A 22,503-nucleotide genomic window follows, 5' to 3' on the forward strand; every position below is an offset into this window, starting at 1 on the left:
TTGCAACATAATAGAAGTTGTGATCTAAATGAGACAAACTGGAGTTTTCTTTTATTATTCTGTATTTTTAATTGAAGTGTGGTTTGCTTCTAAGTACTTCTGAACTAAAGTTGGTTGCTTCTAAATTAAACAAAAATCCTGGAAGGACTATGAGCCATAAATGGATAATTAAGTATATAACATGTCTCTCCTTCGCTAGTGTTTTTATCTAGAATTTCTTTTTTGTTTGTTATCCATATTACTCAACAATACATATATAGTTAAAAAGACCAGTGCTTCTATCTAGATTCAGTATTAATAAATACTTTTGAACTGATCTTTCTTTACTTTTGTACTGATTGACAAATGCATTCATATTCTTCGCAGTTTTAAGGCTGCAATCCTAAAAAGGAGGGTGAAGCTCCTTAGGAGCCAGCGTGACTCCATGCCAGCATGTGTGTGTTAAGTGCTGTCAAGTCGCTTCCGATTCATGGTGACCCTATGAATGAAAGTCCTCCAAAATGTCCTATCTTTGACAGCCTTGCTCAGATCTTGCAAATTGAAGGCTGTGGCTTCCTTTATTGAGTCAATCCATCTCTTGTTATTATGCATGCCAGCATAACTGCCCATTTATCCCAGGATAATGGGCACTTATGCTGTCCCAGGGGCAAAACTGCCGGCACCAGGGAGCCGCAGAGCTGTGCTGGCCCCTGCCACCAATGCAGCCACACCAGTAGGGAATTCCCAGAAGGGAAAGCCCGTGCCAGCATTGGGGGGCATTTCCAGGGTGTTCCTGGGGTTGGAACTGCCTTTAGGCAAGCCTGCTAACCTCTTTCACCCCAGGAATGCCCCCTGTGGCTGTTCTCAATGGGGCCGTTTTCATTTAATCTATTTTAAAACTTTTAAAATGTCTTTTCAGAGGCCGGGAAGCCTCTGGGAGGCGGCATGGCCTGCGCTGCTCCTGGGCGCCGCGGATCTACCTCCCCCCCTTCAGGAATGGGCCGCCCGTCTCAAAACTGCTTAAACCTCATTGGATTCTTCTGTTTGTATAATTTCAGCCCCCAGGAGGCAGTCAAAATTTATGGGACCTTGTTGCTGTTATAAAAGGCCAAGATGATAGCTTACTTCCTCAGAATTACTGCAAAGGAATTATGCACATGAAGCATCTGATTAGATTTAAAATGGTAAGCTACGTATGCAGGCTGACTTCATCTTCAGTGCTCTCAGTTACAAAAGAAGTGGCATACTACCGCTTCACCAGACAAGGCTCCTGCTATAAAAAGGCTCTGTACTTTAGCAAGAAACCATTTGTCAAAATTCACATTACTTTTTGAGTGCAAGTGTTACCTATTTCATTGTGTGAGGCATTTATCACAAATCTTGCATTTTTGCTTCCTTCAGCCAGTTAATTGCTTTAGTCCAAGAAGTATTGACTTGCTAGTTTGTTTAGTCAACATTTGATTTAGCCTACAATTTTTTTTCTTGGAAGTACAGCAGTTATCAATGGAATAAGAACTCTCAAGTATATAAATGGATTGTCTGATTTCAGAATATAATATTTCTACCCTCAATCACTTTTGCTTCATTTGGTTGTGTGTGAGTGGAAACTTTATTTTCTGGTAGAAATTTGTTTTTGTTTTTATTCTTGGAAAAATGTTCATTCCAGCATAAGAACTGCCTCAATAAGCTAATAAAATAAATTAATAATAACATGTAACAGGAGGTGTGGCAGAACAGTCCTGCAGGCTCTATTCCGCCATGCCCTCCAAAGCATCTGGGCCCCAGTTGCTGCCCAAAGTTTCCACCTGGCACGTGACACCCATCTAGTTTTCCTAACACCTGGAGGGGATTTTCTCTCTCTCCGTTCTCCTGCTGCCACTACCTGGCCTTTGTAGAAATTGCCCACTGGGAGGGCCAGGGCTCCTACCTTACTTGTCCTGTTCTGAGGCCTCGCCTCTGTGTATCCCGCTATCTAGTGTCTGGTTACCACGGGGACAGCTTACTGCCTTATGCGCCACTGAGGAAGTAGCCACTTGCCTTCCTAGTGTTCCTTTTTCAAATAACGTGCCCAGAACTATGGAGGTCTACTGTGGTACAGAGAACCGCTACCAGCGTTAAAAGTTATTAAGCATTTATTTAAAAAGAAAATGTCCACACACGTACACTTAGTGCAGCACTAGTTTGAGCTAGGGATCCAGATGAGAAGGGTAAAATGCAATTCCTCTGACCCTCCCTCTGAACATGCCCAGCAGATGTCAACCTCAGGCAGGCTCTTTAACGTAAAAGGTTACAGTTTTTCTGAAGGGCCCTTGTTACCTTGAAGCCCCTGCCCAGATATGCAGTCTGGCACATGGCAACGGCTGCCTCCAGCAGCCCTCAGGCAAGAGTTCTGCCTGCCTTTATGGAATCGCACCCAGGAGTTTTATCATCTCCCATTCTCCTCCCACTGACCAGGTCAGGCCAGGTCAAAGAAGCTTTTACTGAAGGCTCCAGGAAATTTTTCCTGAAGTTTTTCTAGCACCTTAAGTCCTCCAAATTTCTGTTCCCTGCTGGATATCATCTGTCCAGCAGGTGTGTGGGGGGCTTGACCATCCCATTGTCTCTCACTAGACCTACTGGCGTTTCTAAAAGGGTGGCTGAGGTAAGGCTGGAAAGCAACTGAATTGACTGGCCCCTTCCTGCCTGTTCTGTGCCAAGAGAGAGAAGAACTTTTTAAAACTAAAGGCGAAGGTTTTGCTCAGTTCAAACCTACACTTATTTATTTATATTTATACTTCAGGTTTCTATCCTGCCCTCCCCTGAGCCGAATCTCAGGGCAGGTAACAACATAAACCTCCAAAGAAAAATGCATTTCTTCAGAATAGGTAAACTAAGGTCCACATTTTTGTTAAATGACAGAAACAGTACTGTGGTGCAATTAAGGCAGGATGGTCTTGTTAAACATTTTAGCATATGTCTTCAACAATTACCAAGGGTGAATTCTCTGGAAACTTATTTTGTGTGAGTCTCACTGAAACAAATGGGTTGGATGCAAAAAAGAGCATTCCTTCATTTCAGCAGGGCTTGCCCAAAATGCATCCTTGGAGTTTGCTGTAAATGTCCAGGCAAGTAATATACAGGAAAGGAACCGTTTTATGATTTTCTGACATTGGGTTGAGATCAACATAAGAAAGGCCATGCTGGATCACATCGGTCCATCAAGTCCAGTCTGTTTACACAGTGGCCAACCAGGTGCCTCTAGGAAGCCCACGAACAAGATGACTGCAGCAGCATTGTCCTGCCAGTGTTCCACAGCACCTAATGTAATAGGCATGCTCCTCTGATCCTGGAGAGAATAGGTACATCACAAGTACTAAACACAACTTTGGAGGATGAGAGAGGCAGACTTACACCTCATATGGGGAAGCAGGGACCAAGTTCAGAAAGAGCATCCCCTCCTGGTTTATCTCTGCCACTGTCGTCACTGATTGTCAGATAGGCAAAGATAGGAAAGGCTGGAACCCTCAAGGAGGCTGTATTTGAACATTTCTACATATGGTTCTTGTAGGTTATCCGGGCTGTGTGACCGTGGTCTTGGTATTTTCTTTCCTGATGTTTCGCCAGCAGCTGTGGCAGGCATCTTCAGAGGAGTAACACTGAAGGACACTCCTCTGAAGATGCCTGCCACAGCTGCTGGCGAAACGTCAGGAAAGAAAATACCAAGACCACGGTCACACAGCCCGGATAACCTACAAGAACCAATGAACTCTGACCGTGAAAGCCTTCGACAATATTTCTACATATGTTTGGGGGATTTTCACAAAAGCATACCACGTGTTACAGCTGGGGGAAGTCTTCTTGGAAAAAAATCACAATTTTTCCATTTTCTCCTACCAGTCCAAGGCCCAAGAACTTACAACTGTAAAAATGTCTAAGTTTGGAGGTGGTATTGGTGCACCTAGTAAGGAGGAAAGGCTAAAAGAAGCGGCAGAAATACACCTGAGGCTTGGGCAAATTCAGAGATACTGTGAACTTATGGTGGAACTTGGGGAGGTAAGGTACTAGATTATTGTACGATGAAGTGAGCTCGGATATCCTTCAGAGGGAAAAAAGAAGGGGGTTCCCCTTGTGTGTGTGTGTGTTCATGCACACATCCATTCCCAGTTCAGATCAGATGTGATGATTTCTCAGCAGTACCTGTATCTCTGGCCATTTCCCAGGTTACATACTGAGAGAGTCATAAAAAATAATTCAATGGGCCTTACTAGGTATCTATGCCAAAGGCACAAATACCTTTGCTTAAAAGAAAAGCTGACTCTGCTGCATTGATAACATGCTGTAGTAATTAAGTATTTATAATCATAACAAAAGTCCTTAAAATTCATTGTTTTCCCCCCATGGGAAAAACGTTACCTTAAGGGTATCCATGCAGGGCCAGTTCCAGGTTGGGAAGGGAAGGCAGTGCCCAGCAGCCCCCATCTGCCCACTCCAGACCCCTCCGTCATGCCTCCCTTTGCACGGCCCACCTGCATGCCCCCCGCCTGCCTGTTCATCCTTCTGTCACTCACAAGCCCTCCCGTCTCCCATGCTCAGTTACCTGCCCCACTTGCATCCCCTTTCCTCAACAGCAGCTGGGAGGGTTGCTGTCATGGCTACCAGTAGCACCACCACTGTTTACCACCCACATTACCTTCCCCAAAGATGCTTGGCAGCTGAGAGCATGGGTGGCGGAGCACTTCAACTGAACAGATGGGGAAGAGCCTGCAGACAGGTGGCAGGGGAGGTGCATGGGTGGGGCTTAGCAGCAGTGGGCCCCACCAGGGGTCCTGATCCATGGCGGCTGCCCCACCCTCAGGGCATGCTGATGCCAGCCCTGTATCCGAGAGCAGACCTTTGGCACACTCATGCCTGCACACATGTACCAAATTGAGTCTTGCTTGCATGAAGTCACGTTAATTGTATTCAGTAGTAGGTCTTCAGGCAGGCAGTGCCCAAGGGCCCCCGTCTGTTCCCCCACTGATTGTATTTTGTAGTAGGCCTTTTATATATGTTAGAGCAGAGCTACATACTTAGAAGCAATATCCCCTTTGGGATATCCTCCTTAGGAGAGGGCCAAAGGGAGGAATTACGAGGAAGAACTATTGGGCAGGGAAAGTGTTGAATGAGCTACCAACTACCCATTTCCTCCTACAAATTCCTTTTCCTCCCTGCCCTGATTTACTGTTGATTAGAAGATGTGTGTTCATCAAAACCATGCATTGTTCTGCCCTTCTAATTTCCAGAAAAGAATTTCAAAGCATATTGGATCCATCCCCCCCTTTTTTTTAACTAAAAGAGATAATTAGAAATTGGCTGGGGAGGGTGGGCTATAAATTGAAATAAATAAAATAAAATAAAATAAAATAAGGAGTACTTTTCGGAGATTGTTGAATGGCACATCTCCTGCATGTCCTGAGATGGAAATAACATTGTATTCTATGTTTTAGTGGGACAAAGCACTCTCAGTTGCACCTGGAGTATCTGTGAAATACTGGAAGAAGCTAATGCAAAGGTAAAGGGGGAAGCCAGATCAGTATTAGATTGTTTAATTTTGGGAAATTGTATTTTTTTATTATGAATGTGTTCGGGGTGAGTTGGAAAGGTTTTGATGCTCTGTGGCTGGAAAAGTAGGTAAGTTGGAAGTACAGTGAAATACTAACATCATCTTCGAACAATATAGACATAAAGCTTTCAGTCTCCATGGTTAAGAGTTTGAAAGAAACTCCAAAATCCTACCTTGCTGGGCTTCCAGCCCTCCTCTCTGCTCTGCATCCTTCAGCTTCTAAGCATTTCATCAGCACCAATATTTGCAAATTCTGTGTAAAGTTAAAGATGCATTTGATAACCTGAGGAGATCCATTGAGTATTACTCAGAATGCTTGGGAAGACAGTTTTTAATTGTAATTTGTGAAAGCACTTTTTTGTGAAAACTGCAAAGGAACTGATAGCTGAGATTTTTTTTAATGTTTATTAGGAGAGCTGACCAGTTAATTCAGGAGGAAAATGATGATGTTATTCCATACTGCATAGCTACTGGTGATGTGAAGAAACTTGTCAAATTTTATACTTCAAGAGGCCAACTTAAAGAAGCTTTGCTTCTTGCACAGGTACCACTATGTACTAAAAATCAGCTAGCAAATAAATGTGATAAGATGGGGTAATGGTATGAATATACTGTCACCTCTTGTATTAAGTTTGAGGTATATCGTTTCAAACATGATCTGTTGTTTACTGCTTGTCCTGTGAAGACAAACCCAGCAATGGTATTATAAACATTTTACTTGCATATTCATTGGACTGTTGTCTGAGTAAATACAAGTAGTTTTTCTGCCCCATTTTGTTTCTGAACGTCAGATTCAGAGTGGAAATTATTAAAGGAATATTAGCAAAGTTATTGATGTTTCTGTTTAGATTTGTAAAAAATAATTTGCAGCCTGATTAACCAGATGTGTAAGATGCCAAACTAATGTGCCAGAAATCCCTTGCATTGTCATTTAGAAACTTTGAACTGCAGTGTTTTTCTCCTACATTGCATTCTGGAGCTCTGTCTTCTTGTATTGGCACCAAGCGTAGACATTTTGTGCTAGGTGGCAAGAGGAGATGATGTGCATCATCGATCCCAATGTTGCATATTCTTTGCACAATATTTGTCAAAATGGGAGTGGGCGTGTTTCCTTCTCCTGTTGCAATATGGTTTCTGCAAACGAATTCCAGACATAACCTAATAAGCTAGCTTTGCATTTCCTTTAGGGACAGTAACACAATCAAGAGGAAAGCAGTCCATAGCTTTTGGTTGACTTTATTTTGGTTGTTTCTAGGCAGCATGTGAAGGCAATATGCAAACATCACAGTCTTCAGCATCAAATATATCAGCACATTTTGAAGGAAATAACTTGGAAGATTACAATGAGTGAGTCTTGCAGCGAGTTTATTTTTCACATGATTTTTTTGTAAATCTTTTCTGGCTGGGTGAAAAATTTAGTGTATTGGTATGCATGGTATTTGGTAATGAGATTTGATACCTTTTGTTCTGCAAGTTTGCGAGTGACTGTTTTTCATTTTCCCTAATACCTTTCTAAACAATTTTACATTACTTCAAGAAAAGGAATATGAATTGATTGGAGCAAATGGGTAACTGTACATTACTTGTACATCCCATTTATTGATAACACAAATAAAAGGTAAAGGTAGTCCTCTGTGCAAGCACCAGGTCATTACTGACCAATGGGGTGACGGCACATCCCGAAATTTACTAGGCAGACTATGTTTACGGGGTGGCTTGTCATTGCCTTCCACAGTCATCTAGACTTTACCCACAGCAAGCTTGGGTACTCATTTTACCGACCTCAGAAGGATGGAAGGCTGAGTCAACCTTGAGCCGGCAACCTGAAACCGACTTCTGTCGGGACCGAACTCAGGTCGTGAGCAAAGCTTTTGACTGCAGTACTGCAGCTTTCCACTCTGCCCCACGGGGCTCCTTCTTCACAAATAAGACCTGCTTTAATTTTGCATTATCTTATTTCAGATGTAGAATGCATTCTGGCAGTGGCTGTTTTCGATAGGCCCACTTGGTCGATTTGCATCTTCTTTTCTCTCGAACCATGTGCTCTCCTGCTGCTGATGCACTTGTGATCAGGAGTCAAAGAGCTGACTCCACCGTATGGCTCGGTTAGCAGCCTGGCTCTACAGCCCGGATACTTCCCCAGGGGTCTGACACTGCTGCACCAGGGCTCACGCCTTGTTCTGGCAGGATCCCCTCTGAGCCCCTTATGCACCATCCCCTGGGTCTTGCAATCCATTGGAATGCAAGTAATCAGAGCGAACTTTAAGGGATGGGTAGAAGGGGAATGAATGCCTAGGGGGTGAGCCAGAGGTGGCTGGTTCTAGCTAGGTTGCTGGTGGCAGTGCAAGTCACTGTCTTATGTCACCGCAAAAAAAGTTGGTTTCTCTGATTAGCTGCTTCACCCCAATGGTTTGTGATGCTGACTTAATGTTTCAAAACTTTTTGCTTATTGGGAATACCACCAAAAAATATCAATGATGAAGACAGAATTGTCTGCCAGTATAGCTTTGCTGCTGCAAGAATTGTGATAGCTAAAGTTTGGAAGCAAGTGAATAAACCCTCAATTAATATCTGGAGAGAGAAGATATGGATATATATGAGGATGGCCAAATTAACAGATTTCCTACATGGGAAAGATATGGAAAAGTTTAAACAAACTTGGTCAAAGGCCGCCTCATATTGGGATAAGATGGCAAAAATGGATTTTATGGTTATAATTAACGAGTTGTAGAAACTAGAGTAATTTTATACCTTTGTATTTTTAATAGTAAAATCTGATTAGACACCTGCTGCGGAAGTCGGGTGAAGGGTCACTCTTAATGGTGGGTGGTGGGGGAAGGGGTATCTTTTTCTTTTCTTTTTTAATATAAGAACTTTGATATTTGAGATTGTAATAAATGAGATATATGGATACTCCTCCAAGTTTGTATTATGTATTTTGTAATTTTTGTTACTTTTTTTTGTTATTGTTGTTACATGTATTGTTTTTTTGTTTGATATTTTTTATTGTTAAAAAAATCTTAATAAAAATTTATAAAAAAAAAAAAGTTTCAAAACTTTGAAGGCTGATGTATGAACCACATCCAGTAGACTTCTCTAGTTCTAGCTATTTAATCCAAACACATTATTTTGTTTCCTGCAGACTCCTACATGAAGTCAGTAAAGAACTGGCTGAGTGGTATTTCCAGGATGGCTGTGCAGTGCAAGCTGCCTGTTGCCATTTAGCTGTTGAGAATATCGAGGTAAAGCATTTACTATTTACTCTGTACCGAAATAGAAACAGTGATTAGTTACTTGTTATTTTGCACAATCCGAGAATGCATTCCATTAAATACAATGCCGTACTGTTATGCATAAATAAATCTTGTTTTTACATCACTGGGGTATCCAAGAGGTTGACCCAATGGTCAGCGTAGAATAAAGATACACATTAAAGATGCATTAGCGTCTCTGAAAACACAGGGAAGCCATAATTGGCAGAATTTAGAATCCTTTTATTTCATTCAGATCTTTTTATCCTGTTGGTACCAGAAATTTTTACATCATTGAAAGTCAACAGATGTTTGGTGCAATGTAATCTAGATGCTGCTATGCTCCTCTGTACCCCTCCCCCCCGGTGCTGTGTATCTCTGCCTCTGTCCAAAATTGTGTACCCTTTTTACCTGCTTACCCTCCATCTAGAACAAAGCTTAGCTGGGGAAAGAGAGCAAAAAGTCTGGCTGGCACTACCTCTTACAGAGAATTGGGAGCGGCCAAGAAAGAAGCTTCTTCTCCTCTTTCCTCCTATAACATTGTAAAGATATAAAACATATGAAGCATTTTCCTATCCCTGCAAGCAGCAGCCAAGGAGATGCAGTAGATGAAAGTTATCTTCTATTTTATATGAACCATCAATTATCTCCTTCAAAGCAACTATCGTACAATCTAAATGTTTTTGTTAATTAGCAAGTACTTTCTCTTTAGATTACCTTTACACAATAAGGGATTTGTGTTTTAAATGTTTGTGGAAAAGAAGAATGAAACCTAAATAAACAGTGAAACATTTGATAGTGAAATTCCCGTGTTCCGTTAGTTGTTAACTTTCTGATTTGGCAGGGCCAGCTTCAAAGCTAACTTCCCCATTGGCTGCGCCCAACATTACAAAGGATAATAAGACTAATCTGTTACTGATTAGGCAAGCGGTATAAAGGAGAAAATCCACCTTTAAGCATTACTCCTTCTAGATATTGAGCTATTGATATTAAGGTATATGCTGATTCTTAGGGGGCAATTAAGTCTCTTAGGGTTAGTTCAGTAAACTACCATCAATGCAAAGCCACAATAGAAAAATTATTCTTAATTTTATTCCATTTTCCAAAACCGTAAGATTCTGTTTGATTCCCCCCCCCCACGTCTACCCTTTCTTTCCTCCACCCCCCTTTTTCTTTAGTCATACAGATCTGAAGAGTAGTGGGTATTGGGTGAAGCTGAACAGATCCCCCAGGGAGGCAGCAGGAATCGTAGATCTTGCAATCAGAATGCTTCCTTGATGACCTCTGAAAGGGGGATGTGTCTAAGGCGTCAGCTACTGTGAATAAACCCTGGGGAAGAATTTGTAGTCAGGACTTAAAAGATCCTGTAGAAATTCCCCTCAGGTAGGCCCATTTGAGGCTTTCCCATCATTCTTTTGTCGCATTGCATGTTAAGTGAGAGGAGAAAGACGGAGATGCAATGCTGCTGCTTCTGCTGGGAGCCACAAATTCTCTGTAACATGTAGATCTGACCTGTAGGGGGCGCAGTCATTAATGTAACTTGATATTTTGAAAAGTACAGTTTCTGCTGCCATTGCTACTTTCAGTCTTTGTGTGATCTCTGGCTGCTTTTCATCTTGAGAAGGTCAGATGAGTACAAAATTTCCTGTTTTCATAATGTAGTTTCCCTCAAATGGGCAATAGCTCGACTCTTGAATCCAGCTGGCTTTTCCACACAATCTCACTCCATTCCCTTTTTACTACAATCCCCATCCCATATGTCTTCTGTCCATGCAGATTCCAGGATCTTAAGCGCCCTTTAGGGGATCAAAGGGGGATCCTTCATCCCTTTTTCACCAGCAGAAAAGCTGATTGGATTCAACCCTGTGTATCTCTTCAACTTGTATATTCAACTTGTGTATTCAATCAACTTGTTGTTTAGATTTCTTGACTAAAGAGGGGGGAAATTATATAATGAATCCAAGAGGGCCGGCTCTGTGATTAAATAATGCATGTTCTTGTTCACTCTGTAATGTAGCCTTGCAAATCAATGTTAGCATGCTAGTCTCAGTGAAATCCTCTGAAGGTGCTTGTGACACTTAATGATATGATTTTCTTATTGAGCAAGCTTGCCATGGCAAACCTGATTCGTGGAAATGAACTGGAGTTGGCAGTCAGTATGGGTACTGTCTTAGGAGAATGTGCAGCGCAAGCAACACATTATGCTCTAGAGTTGCTAGCAAGAAAATGTATGACTATAACAACATGGTAAGAACTTCTTACTCCAAAGAATCCCCCCCATAAAACCATAGACATTATTATAAAACAAAGGACTTCCATAATTCTAATTAATATCCTGAAGAATTTCTCAGGCTGTTAAGCTATGGTAGTGTCTTTATCATACTATGTATGAACAGGTCTTTATAGCAGAAAAATTCCTTGTAAAGTTAGCAGGACTTCTGACCAGGAAATTTCATTCAGCTGATTCCAAACATTTCAGTATTGCTTAAGTATTATTATGCAGGGGTTGGTTTTTTGAGAGAGCTGTATGTGTTCTGCTTAAATAACTGAAGGTGCATCAAACAAAATCTGTGTAATTGCTGTTGCCCTTACTCTTCTATCTATTACACTTCTCCTTGCTCTATTTAGAGCCAATTCACATGAGCACTTTAGGGACTTTTGTGGGGGGGGGCAGGACCCTAGTCATATGAATCAGCCTCAACATAGATCATTGGTGTGTGCCCAGCAAAACATTTTGTTTTTGTTTTTTCACATGCAGTTCCTGGTTTCACGTTAGGGATGGTGCAGAGAAATGGTAGTTGTTTTTATTTTCGGTTGATTTTGCATATCCTTTTTCTTCATTATAGATATGACACCTTTTATTTTACTTCTTTTGCCTCTCTGTCGATTTCAAAGGGAAACACATTTTCAGCTATAATTTAATTGTGTGCCAGTAATTGGAATGGAGTTCTCAGGAATGTCACTTCCTTCCCTCTTGCCTGCCAGCTGAAATCCACTCAGATAGGAGAAAAAATGCCCCTGTTTTGTAGGCAAGTGACCCATTCTCCCTTGCAGAGTAGTAACAAGGAGACCGTCGATGTTTCTGCATGAGTGGGTATTTCCTCCTTTCCTGAGATCTTCAAGTAGGGGTGCGACTGGTTTTTAAACCAAAATGGAGCATGTGGGGCAGGCAAGGGAAGCTAATCTGCCCCCCCCCACACACACACACACACAGGCACATGCTTATTTTTCTGCTAACCTGACTGGCATCCAGTATTGGAGTTAGGCTAGGAGGAAAATTATTGAATCAGCAAACTGGGTGTATTGAGATAAGACACTGGAGGGAGTAGGGTCAACTACCCTTGATTGCATGTGTATTTAAAAATAAATGCACACGCGTACACCCAGTCCCATGGTTTTTTATGTGCAAACAGGGAGCATGGTGCATAAGTATGTTCAGATAGCCTCATCTGGTCCAGAGATAAAAAGGTTGCCTTTCTTTTCCATACTTTCGTACCTAGCTTGAGGTCACAGCATAAATCAGTCTCCCCAACCTGGCTGCTTTTCAAATAAAATTAAAGATGTTGAGAGTTCTCAGAATGATCCTCATCACTGATTTCTGATGTAAAGAAAGTTCAAACCTTTCTTTAAAGAAAGTTCATGTCTTTCTTTATCACATATTTTGCATCTTGTCCGGTTTGATTCTTAGTCTGTCTCTCTTTATCGGATTGCTTTTTGTGGAGAATGTTTGCCTCTGTCTCCCTCCGCCCTTGGTTAATTTTGCGATGAGCACATTGATTTGTAGTCCTGCTTGTGACTGCCTGTCTTTCTGAGGGTACTTGCAAAATGCTTGCCTCCTTCCCCTGCAAGGCACACTGCCTACAGAGGGGAGAGGGAAAAGTAACCCCTGATTTTGTCTGCCCTCTTCCAAGTCTGCAGCATTATCTGGATTCCAGAGGCTACAAACAAAATGTTTGCCCCTGTGGCCACTCGGTAGATACAGCACCAAAGAAGAATGAAATAGCAAGCAAACAGGACTCACTTCTAGCTATATAGAATCAAGAAAGATTGACAGAAAAGTGGAAATGCTATGCACATCTGCTAATTTCTGGTTGGAAAAATGCTCCGGTCACTTAGATTGTCTTTTGCATCACTTTCTCCATTTGCTGCTGCTCTCACTTTGCACAACAGGGAAAAGCAGACAGCAAGGTACCAGTATAATAGCCATTTCCAAGGAGGTGACAATTTGTTAAATTAAAGAATAGAGGTAATTTGGTTTAATTTGAGGAATTAAGGTCTGACTCTACAGCCTTGTTACACAATAAGGTTGCAATTCTAAGAACACTTTCTTGGAAGTAAACCCCATTGAATAAAATAAAACTTCCTTCTGAGTAGACCTACTTAGGTTTGTTCCCTAAGAATATGTACTATTCATAAAACAGATTCAGTATAGAAAATCAGTAAGGGGGAAATATAGTTTGCACAGGTTAGCATGAGCAAAAAAATCATTATGTACATCATACTTCTTAATTGCGATTCAGATAATGTAGAAACATTCGGCATTAATTTCTCCTGTTTCTAATGTAATTGTGTTAATTGCTTTTCTTTGCGTAAGTCTAGATCACTTCAAAACCTTAATTTTTTTTCTTTATGTTTTTCTCATCCAAGCAAAATATTGGGAGATAGCTATTAACACCAGTGTTCTAAAAAGTTGAAGCAGACAGATCTAATATCAGGAGTTACTGTGGCGGGAAAACAAACAGGGAAGCTAAGCAGGGTCAGCCCTGGTTAGTATTTGGATGGGAGACCACCAAGGAATACCAGGGTTGCTGTACAGAGGAAGGCACTGGCATAGCATACCACCTCTGTTAGTCTCTTGCCATGAAAACCCCAAAAAGGGATCGCCATAAGTCGGCTGCGACTTGACGGCACTTTACACACACACAATTGTCCTGTAGTAGCAGACCACAGTTCAGCAACAGTCTTTCAAGAGAACTGTTTTGGCTGTAGCTGCTAAACCCTTGTGAATAAAATAAATGTATTGGAAAGGTTTATTTTAGGGCGAGGATCTCAAATTTTGTGAACGACCCTCCCTGAGGACTTCCCAAGTCATGGCAGCAAATTGAACAGCTCATTGGTTCTTGTGGGTTATCTGGGCTGTGTGACCGTGGTCTTGGTATTTTCTTTCCTGACGTTTCGCCAGCAGCTGTGGCAGGCATCTTCAGAGGAGTAACACTGAAGGACAGTGTCTCTCAGTGTCAAGTGTGTAGGAAGAGTAATATATAGTCAGAAAGGGGTTGGGTTTGAGCTGAACCATTGTCCTGCAAAAGGTATCAAAGATAATGTGCTAATCATTGTCCTGTAAGTATCAAGATAATGTGCTAATGAGGGTGTGGTATGTTAATATGGAACCATTGTATCCTGAAGTGATCTGTTAATGTGTGAAATCCAAAGCTAATCCGCATGGCTATTGTGGACTGTAGTCTTTGTTAGTCTGGAGGTTTTCAGGACAGGAAGCCAAGCCTTATTCATTCTTAAACTCTTCTTTTCTGTTAAAGTTGTGCTGATGTTTATGAATTTCAATGGCTTCTCTGTGCAGTCTGACAAAATAGTTGGTAGAATTGTCCAGTCTTTCAGTGTCTTGGAATAAGACCCTGTGTCCTGTTTGTGTCAGTCCATGTTCAGCCACTGCTGATTTCTCAGGTTGGCCAAGTCTGCAGTATCTTTCATGTTCTTTTATCCTTGTTTGTATGCTGCATTTTGTGGTCCCGATGAAAACTTGTCCACAACTGCAAGGTATACGATATACTCTGCTTTCTTGTTCAACTGGATCAAATCTCTGTTGTGCACCATACCAACTTTATACCTTGCAATGGAATAACTTTTTCATGAACGGCTATTCCAGAAATGGAATCAGAAGGGCCATTAAACCAAACAAAAATCAGAAAACTCAGGAAAAAAAGTCTCCCGTAGGAAAGGTATTCTTGCCATTTATTAAAGGAGTCACTGATAGGATGGAGAAACTTTTGAAAAAACATAACCTACAAACAGTGTTTAAACCCACCAAGAAAATACAACAGATGCTACGATCAGCAAAAGACAAAAGAGACCCCCTCACCTCTGCAGGAGTATATCGTATACCTTGCAGTTGTGGACAAGTTTTCATCGGGACCACAAAATGCAGCATACAAACAAGGATAAAAGAACATGAAAGATACTGCAGACTGGGCCAACCTGAGAAATCAGCAGTGGCTGAACATGGACTGACACAAACAGGACACAGGGTCTTATTCCAAGACACTGAAAGACTGGACAATTCTACCAACTATTTTGTCAGACTGCACAGAGAAGCCATTGAAATTCATAAACATCAGCACAACTTTAACAGAAAAGAGAGTTTAAGAATGAATAAGGCTTGGCTTCCTGTCCTGAAAACCTCCAGACTAACAAAGACTACAGTCCACAATAGCCATGCGGATTAGCTTTGGATTTCATACATTAACAGATCACTTCAGGATACAATGGTTCCATATTAACATACCACACCCTCATTAGCACATTATCTTGATACTTACAGGACAATGATTAGCACATTACCTTTGATACTTTTTGCAGGGCAATGGTTCAGCTCAAACCCAACCCCTTTCTGACTATATATTACTCTTCCTACGCACTTGACACTGAGAGACACTGTCCTTCAGTGTTACTCCTCTGAAGATGCCTGCCACAGCTGCTGGCGAAACGTCAGGAAAGAAAATACCAAGACCATGGTCACACAGCCCTTATAACCTACAAGAACCAATGAACTCTGACCGTGAAAGCCTTCAACAATATTTTGAACAGCTCATTTCCCCCACTAATGTTACCATGCATAATAAAAGCCAGATGCTTAGCATCCTTTTTTTCCCCAACACAGCAAGCTGATCAGATGTAAAGAAGAGGTACAGATCTATATAGGCCCACAGCTGTTAAGGTCTATGCAAGAGACACCCAAGAAAAGCAAATGGGGGGTACTGCTCATTTAACTGCATTTTCTCCCCCTGGGCTTAAAATTGACCCAAGTGGGATGCGTGCAGCCTACTATATTTCATTTACTAGGCGGTGATGAGACTATACTCCTTCTGCCCTGAACATGGTGCATGCTGGTATGGCTGAGGAGTTCCATTCTTACTTGTTAATCATCCATAGCCCCTTTCATTCTTTGCAAATGCTATGCTTGTGGTATCTGACTTTATAGAGGTAGAGCAATGTCATGAATGACTAAAGGGAGCCAGCGTGGTGTAGTGGTTAAGAATGGTGGTTTGGAGCGGTGGACTCTAATCTGGAGAACCAGCTTTGATTCCCCACTCCTCCACAAGAGTGGCGGACGCTAATTTGGTGAACTGAGTTGGTTTCCCCACTCCTTCACATGAAGCCAGCTAGGTGACCTTGGGCTAGTCACAGCTCTCTCAGGCTCACCTACCTCACAGGGTGTCTGTTGTGGGGAGGGGAAGGGAAGGTGATTGTAAGCCGGTTTGATTCTTCCTTAAGTGGTAGAGAAAGTCGGCATATAAAAGCCAACTCTTCTTCTTCTAAAGAACAAATGCTACCACATTGTACAACTTTGTCCTTTGTTTCCTGATATGAGAATGTTTTCCTTCTTAGTTGTGTCTCTTTATTTTACAGTTCATATGCCTGCAGTAGATTGGAAATTACAATCTTTATATAGCATACAGGCTATTCCAATAAGACAAAAGAAAATATGTTTTGATTGATGGCTATAGTCTCATAGGTTAGGTTTTTTTTTTTTAAAGAAATGGGGTTTATGAGATTTGAGACAAAACATTTTACATGTTGGAAAACAGAACCAACCATTGATGTGTGTGTCTCAGAGCTGAAATGACTAGGGTAGCAGTTTGGTGAGTTGTATGTTTTCTGTTTCTGCTTATTTGTATCCTGTTTTTTTTTCCTTGCTCCTGCCTCCCTGCTCCCAATTTGCCTTGTGTTGGTTCATTTTTGATTTCTGTTGTTCTTCATTACAATTTGAATATCTTTTTAAAGCTTTCCATCCCTTGGATGCAGGTACTTACTTGTTTCTAGAGACTTTCTAATCAGCCTTCTACAAAGCATCGGGTTGGATCCAACCAGGATTTCCACAGCTGTATAGGGGAGGAGGCTGTCCCCTTTGACCACCAAAAAGGCTATGCTGGGGGTTAGGGTTGCCAGGTCCCTCTTCACCACAGGTGGGAGGTTTTGGGGGTGGAGCCTGAGAAGGGAGGAGTTTTGGAAAGGGGAGGGACTTCTTGCCATAGAGTCCAATTGCCAAAGTGTCCATTTTCTCCAGGTGAACAGATCTCTATTGGCTGGAGATCAGTTGTAATAGGAGATCTCCAGCTAGTACCTGGAGGTTGGCAGCCCTACTGGGGGTCCTGGGCTCTGCATGGACAAAAGCCACGTGGGAGAGGGGTTGTAGTAAGGATGGGAATTAGATGAGATTGAAAAAGGTGGCTGGATTCAACCCATGCTCTTTATAGTTAGATTAAAAGGCCGTTGTTGGCTTTCTAATAGAGTAATATATATATTGCATGATTTGTATAATATCCAAGTAGAATAGGTTTCAAAAGAAACATTAATATGGATATCTGAGGAGCTTTGCAAGCAAAGAGTAAAGACATGTCCTTAAGATGCCTGTGGTTATTAGTGTATGTGGGGACATTATGCATATCTTTACCCATTATCTAGACAGTTGTACACTAGAAACCATTCATTTGCTTGCCAAATGGCTTATTAATTGATGGGTATAGATATACAAACATTTCCTTACCCCAAACCATTCCCCCCCGCCCAAGAACACACATGAAACTCTCTGGAGACATTTATTTAGCCATTCTTAAAAAAAAATGCTTTCAACTTTGAATAATAAATCCACTTGACCAAGATTTTTGTTTGTAAAACCTCATTTTAGATTTCACCAAGGCATGTTCAGATTGCCATTGATAGACATCAGTATTGTTTATATGGCTCTTTGCTAATACCCTAGGAATCTGGTGTGCGCAATATTAGTATGCTCTTTCACATTTCCACTAAAGGGTCATAGCCTCTTCTCTCATTTCTGTATTTCCCTGTCTCCCCCATTACTACTCTTAGAGCTGATTGCAACACTCAGAATTGCTTCACCTTACCTAGTTTTACAGTTCATTAATGAGATAGGAGGGGAACAAGAAGCATCCATGCAATCTTAACTCTAACATTGCTTTCCCACCTTTACTTATTGCTAAGTGACTGGGACCTCTTCCTGTTGTTTCCCACAGGGATTTAGCTACAGATCTTCTTATGATGATTCCTAATAATGAGCTACATTTAGTAAAGCTGTGTGCTTTCTATCCTGGAGGCACAGCAGAGATAAATGACTTACATGAAAAGGTACGTTTAAAAGGCCACTCTCTCTTAATTATTTACATCGATAGCAGATAATGTTTTAAATTTATTTAACATCTAGATATATTTATGATAGCTGGGATAAAACTATTTTAATCATTATCTTGTTTGTTCATTCTGTTTCCTTGTGCTTCATATTTGCTCTCTGAGTCACGTGTGTGCAGGGAGACAAAGGTATTGGATAAGTTGATCATTTCTCTCTTATAGAGAAAAGTTACCTATATACAGATGAAGTTTATATACATAACAGAGATGCTGAATTATGATTTTAGAGTTTTACTGTAATGACATCAGCATGAAAAACTTTCATGTAGGCTAGATATCATTATAAGAGCCCCGTGGCGCAGAGTGGTAAGCTGCAGTAATTGCAGTCCAAAGCTTTGCTCACGACCTGAGTTCGATCCCAATGGAAGTTGGTTTCAGGTAGCCGGCTCAAGGTCGACTCAGCCTTCCATCCTTGCGAGGTCGGTCAAATGAGGACCCAGCTTACTGGGGGTAAAGGGAAGATGACTGGGGAAGGCACTGGCAAACCACCCAGTAAACAAAGTCTGCCTAGGAAACGTTGGGATGTGACGTCACCCCATGGGTCAAGAATGACCCGGTGCTTGCACAGGGGACCTTTACCTTACCTTAGATATCATTACAGTTTCCTGAAGCAAATGGTACTGTAGCTTTGTTTGAGGTTGATCCAGTCAAGTGCAGATATAATCGCTACATTCAGTGAAGACCTACAAAACTCAACAGAACCCTGTTTTCCTTCTCCCTGCCAACTTGAATGGAACAGCATGCATACAGGCATTACAGGAAGTGGGAAGTCTATGTGTGCCTCCCATGTCTCCACTCATCCCTCTCTCTCTCTTTTTTACTTCAACCTACAAATTGCTGGTGCTCTTGAGCATAACTCACTTGCACAGTGCAGAGACAGAGTAATCATTGCAGATATGAAAGTTGCGCATGGCCTTTCTGTTCCCTCAATGCCTACTTGTGTGCTCATGTTGGTGGATGAGACAAGAACTCTGCAAGACTTCTCCATGTGTTGGCACTGCTTTCTTGTTCAACTGGATCAAGCCTCTGTTGTGCACCATACCAACTTTATACCTTGCAATGGAATAACTTTTTCATGAAGGAGAGGGCTATTCATGGCTACTAGTAAAAATGGATACTAGTCCCGTTGCATACCTATTCCCTGCAGGATCAGAGGAGCAGGCCTATTATTTCGGTGCTGTGGAACACAGGCAGGACAATGCTGCTGCAGTCGTCTTGTATGTGGGCTTCCTACAGGCACCTGGTTGGCCACTGTGTAAACAGACTTGATGGACCTTGGTCTGATCCAGCATGGCCTTTCTTATGTTCTTATGTACAAATGGCATTAATTTATCCTGTAAATGTTTTCTTTTTCAGTGCAGCCTACCAGATGTAGAAGAATGTATGCAATTAGCACAAACAGCTGAAACTGAAGGAAATACATTTGGGTCAATAAAGTATTATTTGTTGACTATAGAACCAGAAAAAGCACTTCCTATAGGCATTAAGTATGTCAAAGGTAAGGTTCTAAATAATAGGGAAAAGATGTACATTTGTTTGCTTGGTTTCTCTGTCCTGCAGATGTTGATTTTTTTTTGTTTCCATTTCTCAGAACAAATTAGTAACTCTGGTTGGACCCTTGACTCAGTCTGCCCATTTCTTGATCTTCTAAGTTATATACGCACAGAGAGGCTGTTGCTGCATAAATGTAGCGAGTAAGTATATTTCTCCCTATAGCTAAGTAAGCAAATGTTGACTATTTTAATTACTTTTACAGATGTGCACTTGGATATTCCTGAGCTGAAAATATTTGTGTCTCCCAAATATATCTGGGATTTTGTATGTGTCAAAGCACAGCTGACTTATCGCAACCCCGTAGAGTTTTCAAGGCAAGAGAAATTTGGAGGTGGTTTGCCATTGCCTGCCTCTGTGTGGGCTGAGATAGTTCTGAGAGAACTGTGACTGGCCCAAGGTCACCCAGCAGGCTTCATGTGGAGTAGTGGGGAATTTAACCCTGTTTTCCAGATTGGAGTCTGCCACTCTTAACCACTATACAACACTGGCTATCTAAGGGATACTGAAAAATGGGTCCTGAAAAAGCCTGAAAATATTCAGGATTAATTAGGAATACCAGTATCTGGTGTTTGCAGACTCTGTTTTTTTCCCCTTTTTTTAATTTTTAATTAATTAATTTATTTATTAACTTATTTTATTAGATTTTTATCCTGCCTATCCTCCCAAATGGGGCTTGGGGTGATTAACAACATAGTAATACAATAACAATTTTTTAAAAATGACAGTTTCAATAAAATCCAATTACAAGCTCAGCACACAGCAAAGTAGTGCTCTAAGCATTAAAAAATCAGCAGTTTTGATGGTAGTAGTATGCCTAGTGGAATAACTCTGTCTTACATGCCCTGTGGAACATTGAAGTCTAGCAGGGCATGAGTTTCTCATTCTGTGCTGGAGTTGGTTTGTGTCAGTTTCATACCATACCGGTTATTTGGAGCCCGGAAAAATAAATAATAGATTTTTTTTTTAATGAGATGAGCTGGAAAACCTGGCAACCACTCTGAGGCCTGATTGATGAAGGGAGTTTATCTAAGCCACCCATTCACCAGCTGTGTGGCGAGGGGTGGGGCGTGAGGAGGGTGCTCCCTTTGTGCTCGGTAGCATTCATCTAAACCCTAGCTGCTGTATGGCATGGGGGGTGTCGGTGGGGCTTGGCACCTTTCCACACAATTGTGTGAATGAAATAAATAAGGTGCCAACTTTTTTAAAAGCCATACATTTTTCTTGCCGCTTTGATTTGCTAATAACAAAATGAATAAATAAATGGCATTTCCTCTTTTAAAACTAGGATGGGGAAAAAAACGGATGGAATGCTTGTATAGCTCTGACATAACCAAAGGGAATCTAATATAATCAGAGATGACCAATCCAAGACTTACAATTGTAGCTGTGGCAACATGTGCAATGTATTTATTTCTAGTTGTCTGGAATATTACTGGTGAAACAGCACTTTTATGCAATTGCCAACCTAGAATTCTTTGTAACACAATACATTGAGAAACTAGGATATGTTCAGTGTTGCTGACTTCAGAAAGGCTTCTGAGCTTTTCTTTCATAAAAATACAGCATCAGTACATAGAGGCATTAAGTCATCTTTTCCAAGTTCAAAAGACCTGTTTGCTGTGTGTCTGTTGTCCTCTGAAAACACAAAAGCGTAACTTTGCTCTGCTGTATTCCTTCTCTCTCTCTCTTTTTTTTGTGGGAAACAGTCTTTAGCTGAAGTGGTGGTATCTGTTTATCTAAGGGGGCATGGGGTGTTTGTGTGTCAATAATCCTCTTGCAAAACTAATGGTGCAAGATAATAGAATCTTGGTTGTTTTTTATTAATACAATTTTGTTTCAGACTTCGAAATGAGTTGTTAATACTGTGTGGCTATATTGGTGCTCTGCTGGCTATTAGAAGACAGTATGCTAGTATTGTACCTGCACTTTATGAATATACAAGGTAACAGCCTTTGTTTCTATAACTGTTACATCAAAAAGTCTCAGCTGGGATTACAATGTGCTTGTATACTTTCCTGTTTCCCCGTAGTTAATTAATCTGGAATCCCAGTCTGCCAGTAACTGCAAAAACAATTTCCACAAACTACTACTGTTGTCCCATTAGCTTTTGAAAATTCATAAATCCTTTTGAAATGTGACTAATGTAGCTCAAATGGATTTTAACCAATTTAACAGCAGTTACAAGTTCTGTGCAATGACTATTTGACTTAATTGGGGTTTGGCATCAACATACAAAAACAAATTACATTCCTCATTGTGAGGGACTTGGGCTTTCCACCTTAATACTTTGCAATAATTGACCATTTTTTTAACCTAGTTGTATGTAATACTTTATGGGAGGGGCTTGGGGGAGGGGCTGTGGCTCAGTGGTGGAGCATCTGCTTGGCATGCAGAAGGTCCCAGGTTCAATGCCTGGCATCTCCAGTTAAAGGGACTAGGCAAGCAGGTGATGTGAAAGACCTCTGCCTGAGACCCTGGAGAGCCGCTGCCGGTCTGAGTAGACAATACTGACTTTGATGGACCAAGGGTCTGATTTGGTATAAGGCGGCTTCATGTGTGTTCATGTGTGTAGAGTTGTAGTTTGTTCAGATGGAATTGAATTATGGCTGCTAAAGATGGAAGTCATTATTGGGGTGTGCAGGAAGTCAAGGGCAGCTTGCTATTCTGTGACATGTAGGCCATCAGGTATTTTTCTTT

General features: G+C 41.3%; 1 protein-coding gene across 3 annotated transcripts in view; it reads left to right on the forward strand.

Moving 5' to 3' along the window:
* WDR17 (WD repeat domain 17) overlaps positions 1–22,503 on the forward strand; it is a 65,166-nt gene that overhangs the window by 40,686 nt on the left and 1,977 nt on the right. For all 3 annotated transcript variants that reach the window (XR_008933504.1, XM_056855253.1, XM_056855254.1), the window contains 11 exons: positions 1,038–1,163; positions 3,856–4,011; positions 5,445–5,509; positions 5,972–6,104; positions 6,816–6,907; positions 8,703–8,802; positions 10,919–11,058; positions 18,081–18,192; positions 19,609–19,750; positions 19,844–19,946; positions 21,647–21,748. Coding sequence is in view for 2 of the 3 variants with exons in the window: in XM_056855253.1 (XP_056711231.1) it covers positions 1,038–1,163; positions 3,856–4,011; positions 5,445–5,509; positions 5,972–6,104; positions 6,816–6,907; positions 8,703–8,802; positions 10,919–11,058; positions 18,081–18,192; positions 19,609–19,750; positions 19,844–19,946; positions 21,647–21,748 (1,271 nt within the window). In the remaining variant the exon portion in view is untranslated. The remainder of the gene's footprint in view (positions 1–1,037; positions 1,164–3,855; positions 4,012–5,444; positions 5,510–5,971; positions 6,105–6,815; positions 6,908–8,702; positions 8,803–10,918; positions 11,059–18,080; positions 18,193–19,608; positions 19,751–19,843; positions 19,947–21,646; positions 21,749–22,503) is intronic.

The sequence above is a fragment of the Euleptes europaea genome, chromosome 9 (assembly GCF_029931775.1).
Source record: "Euleptes europaea isolate rEulEur1 chromosome 9, rEulEur1.hap1, whole genome shotgun sequence".
Taxonomy (NCBI): domain Eukaryota; kingdom Metazoa; phylum Chordata; class Lepidosauria; order Squamata; family Sphaerodactylidae; genus Euleptes; species Euleptes europaea.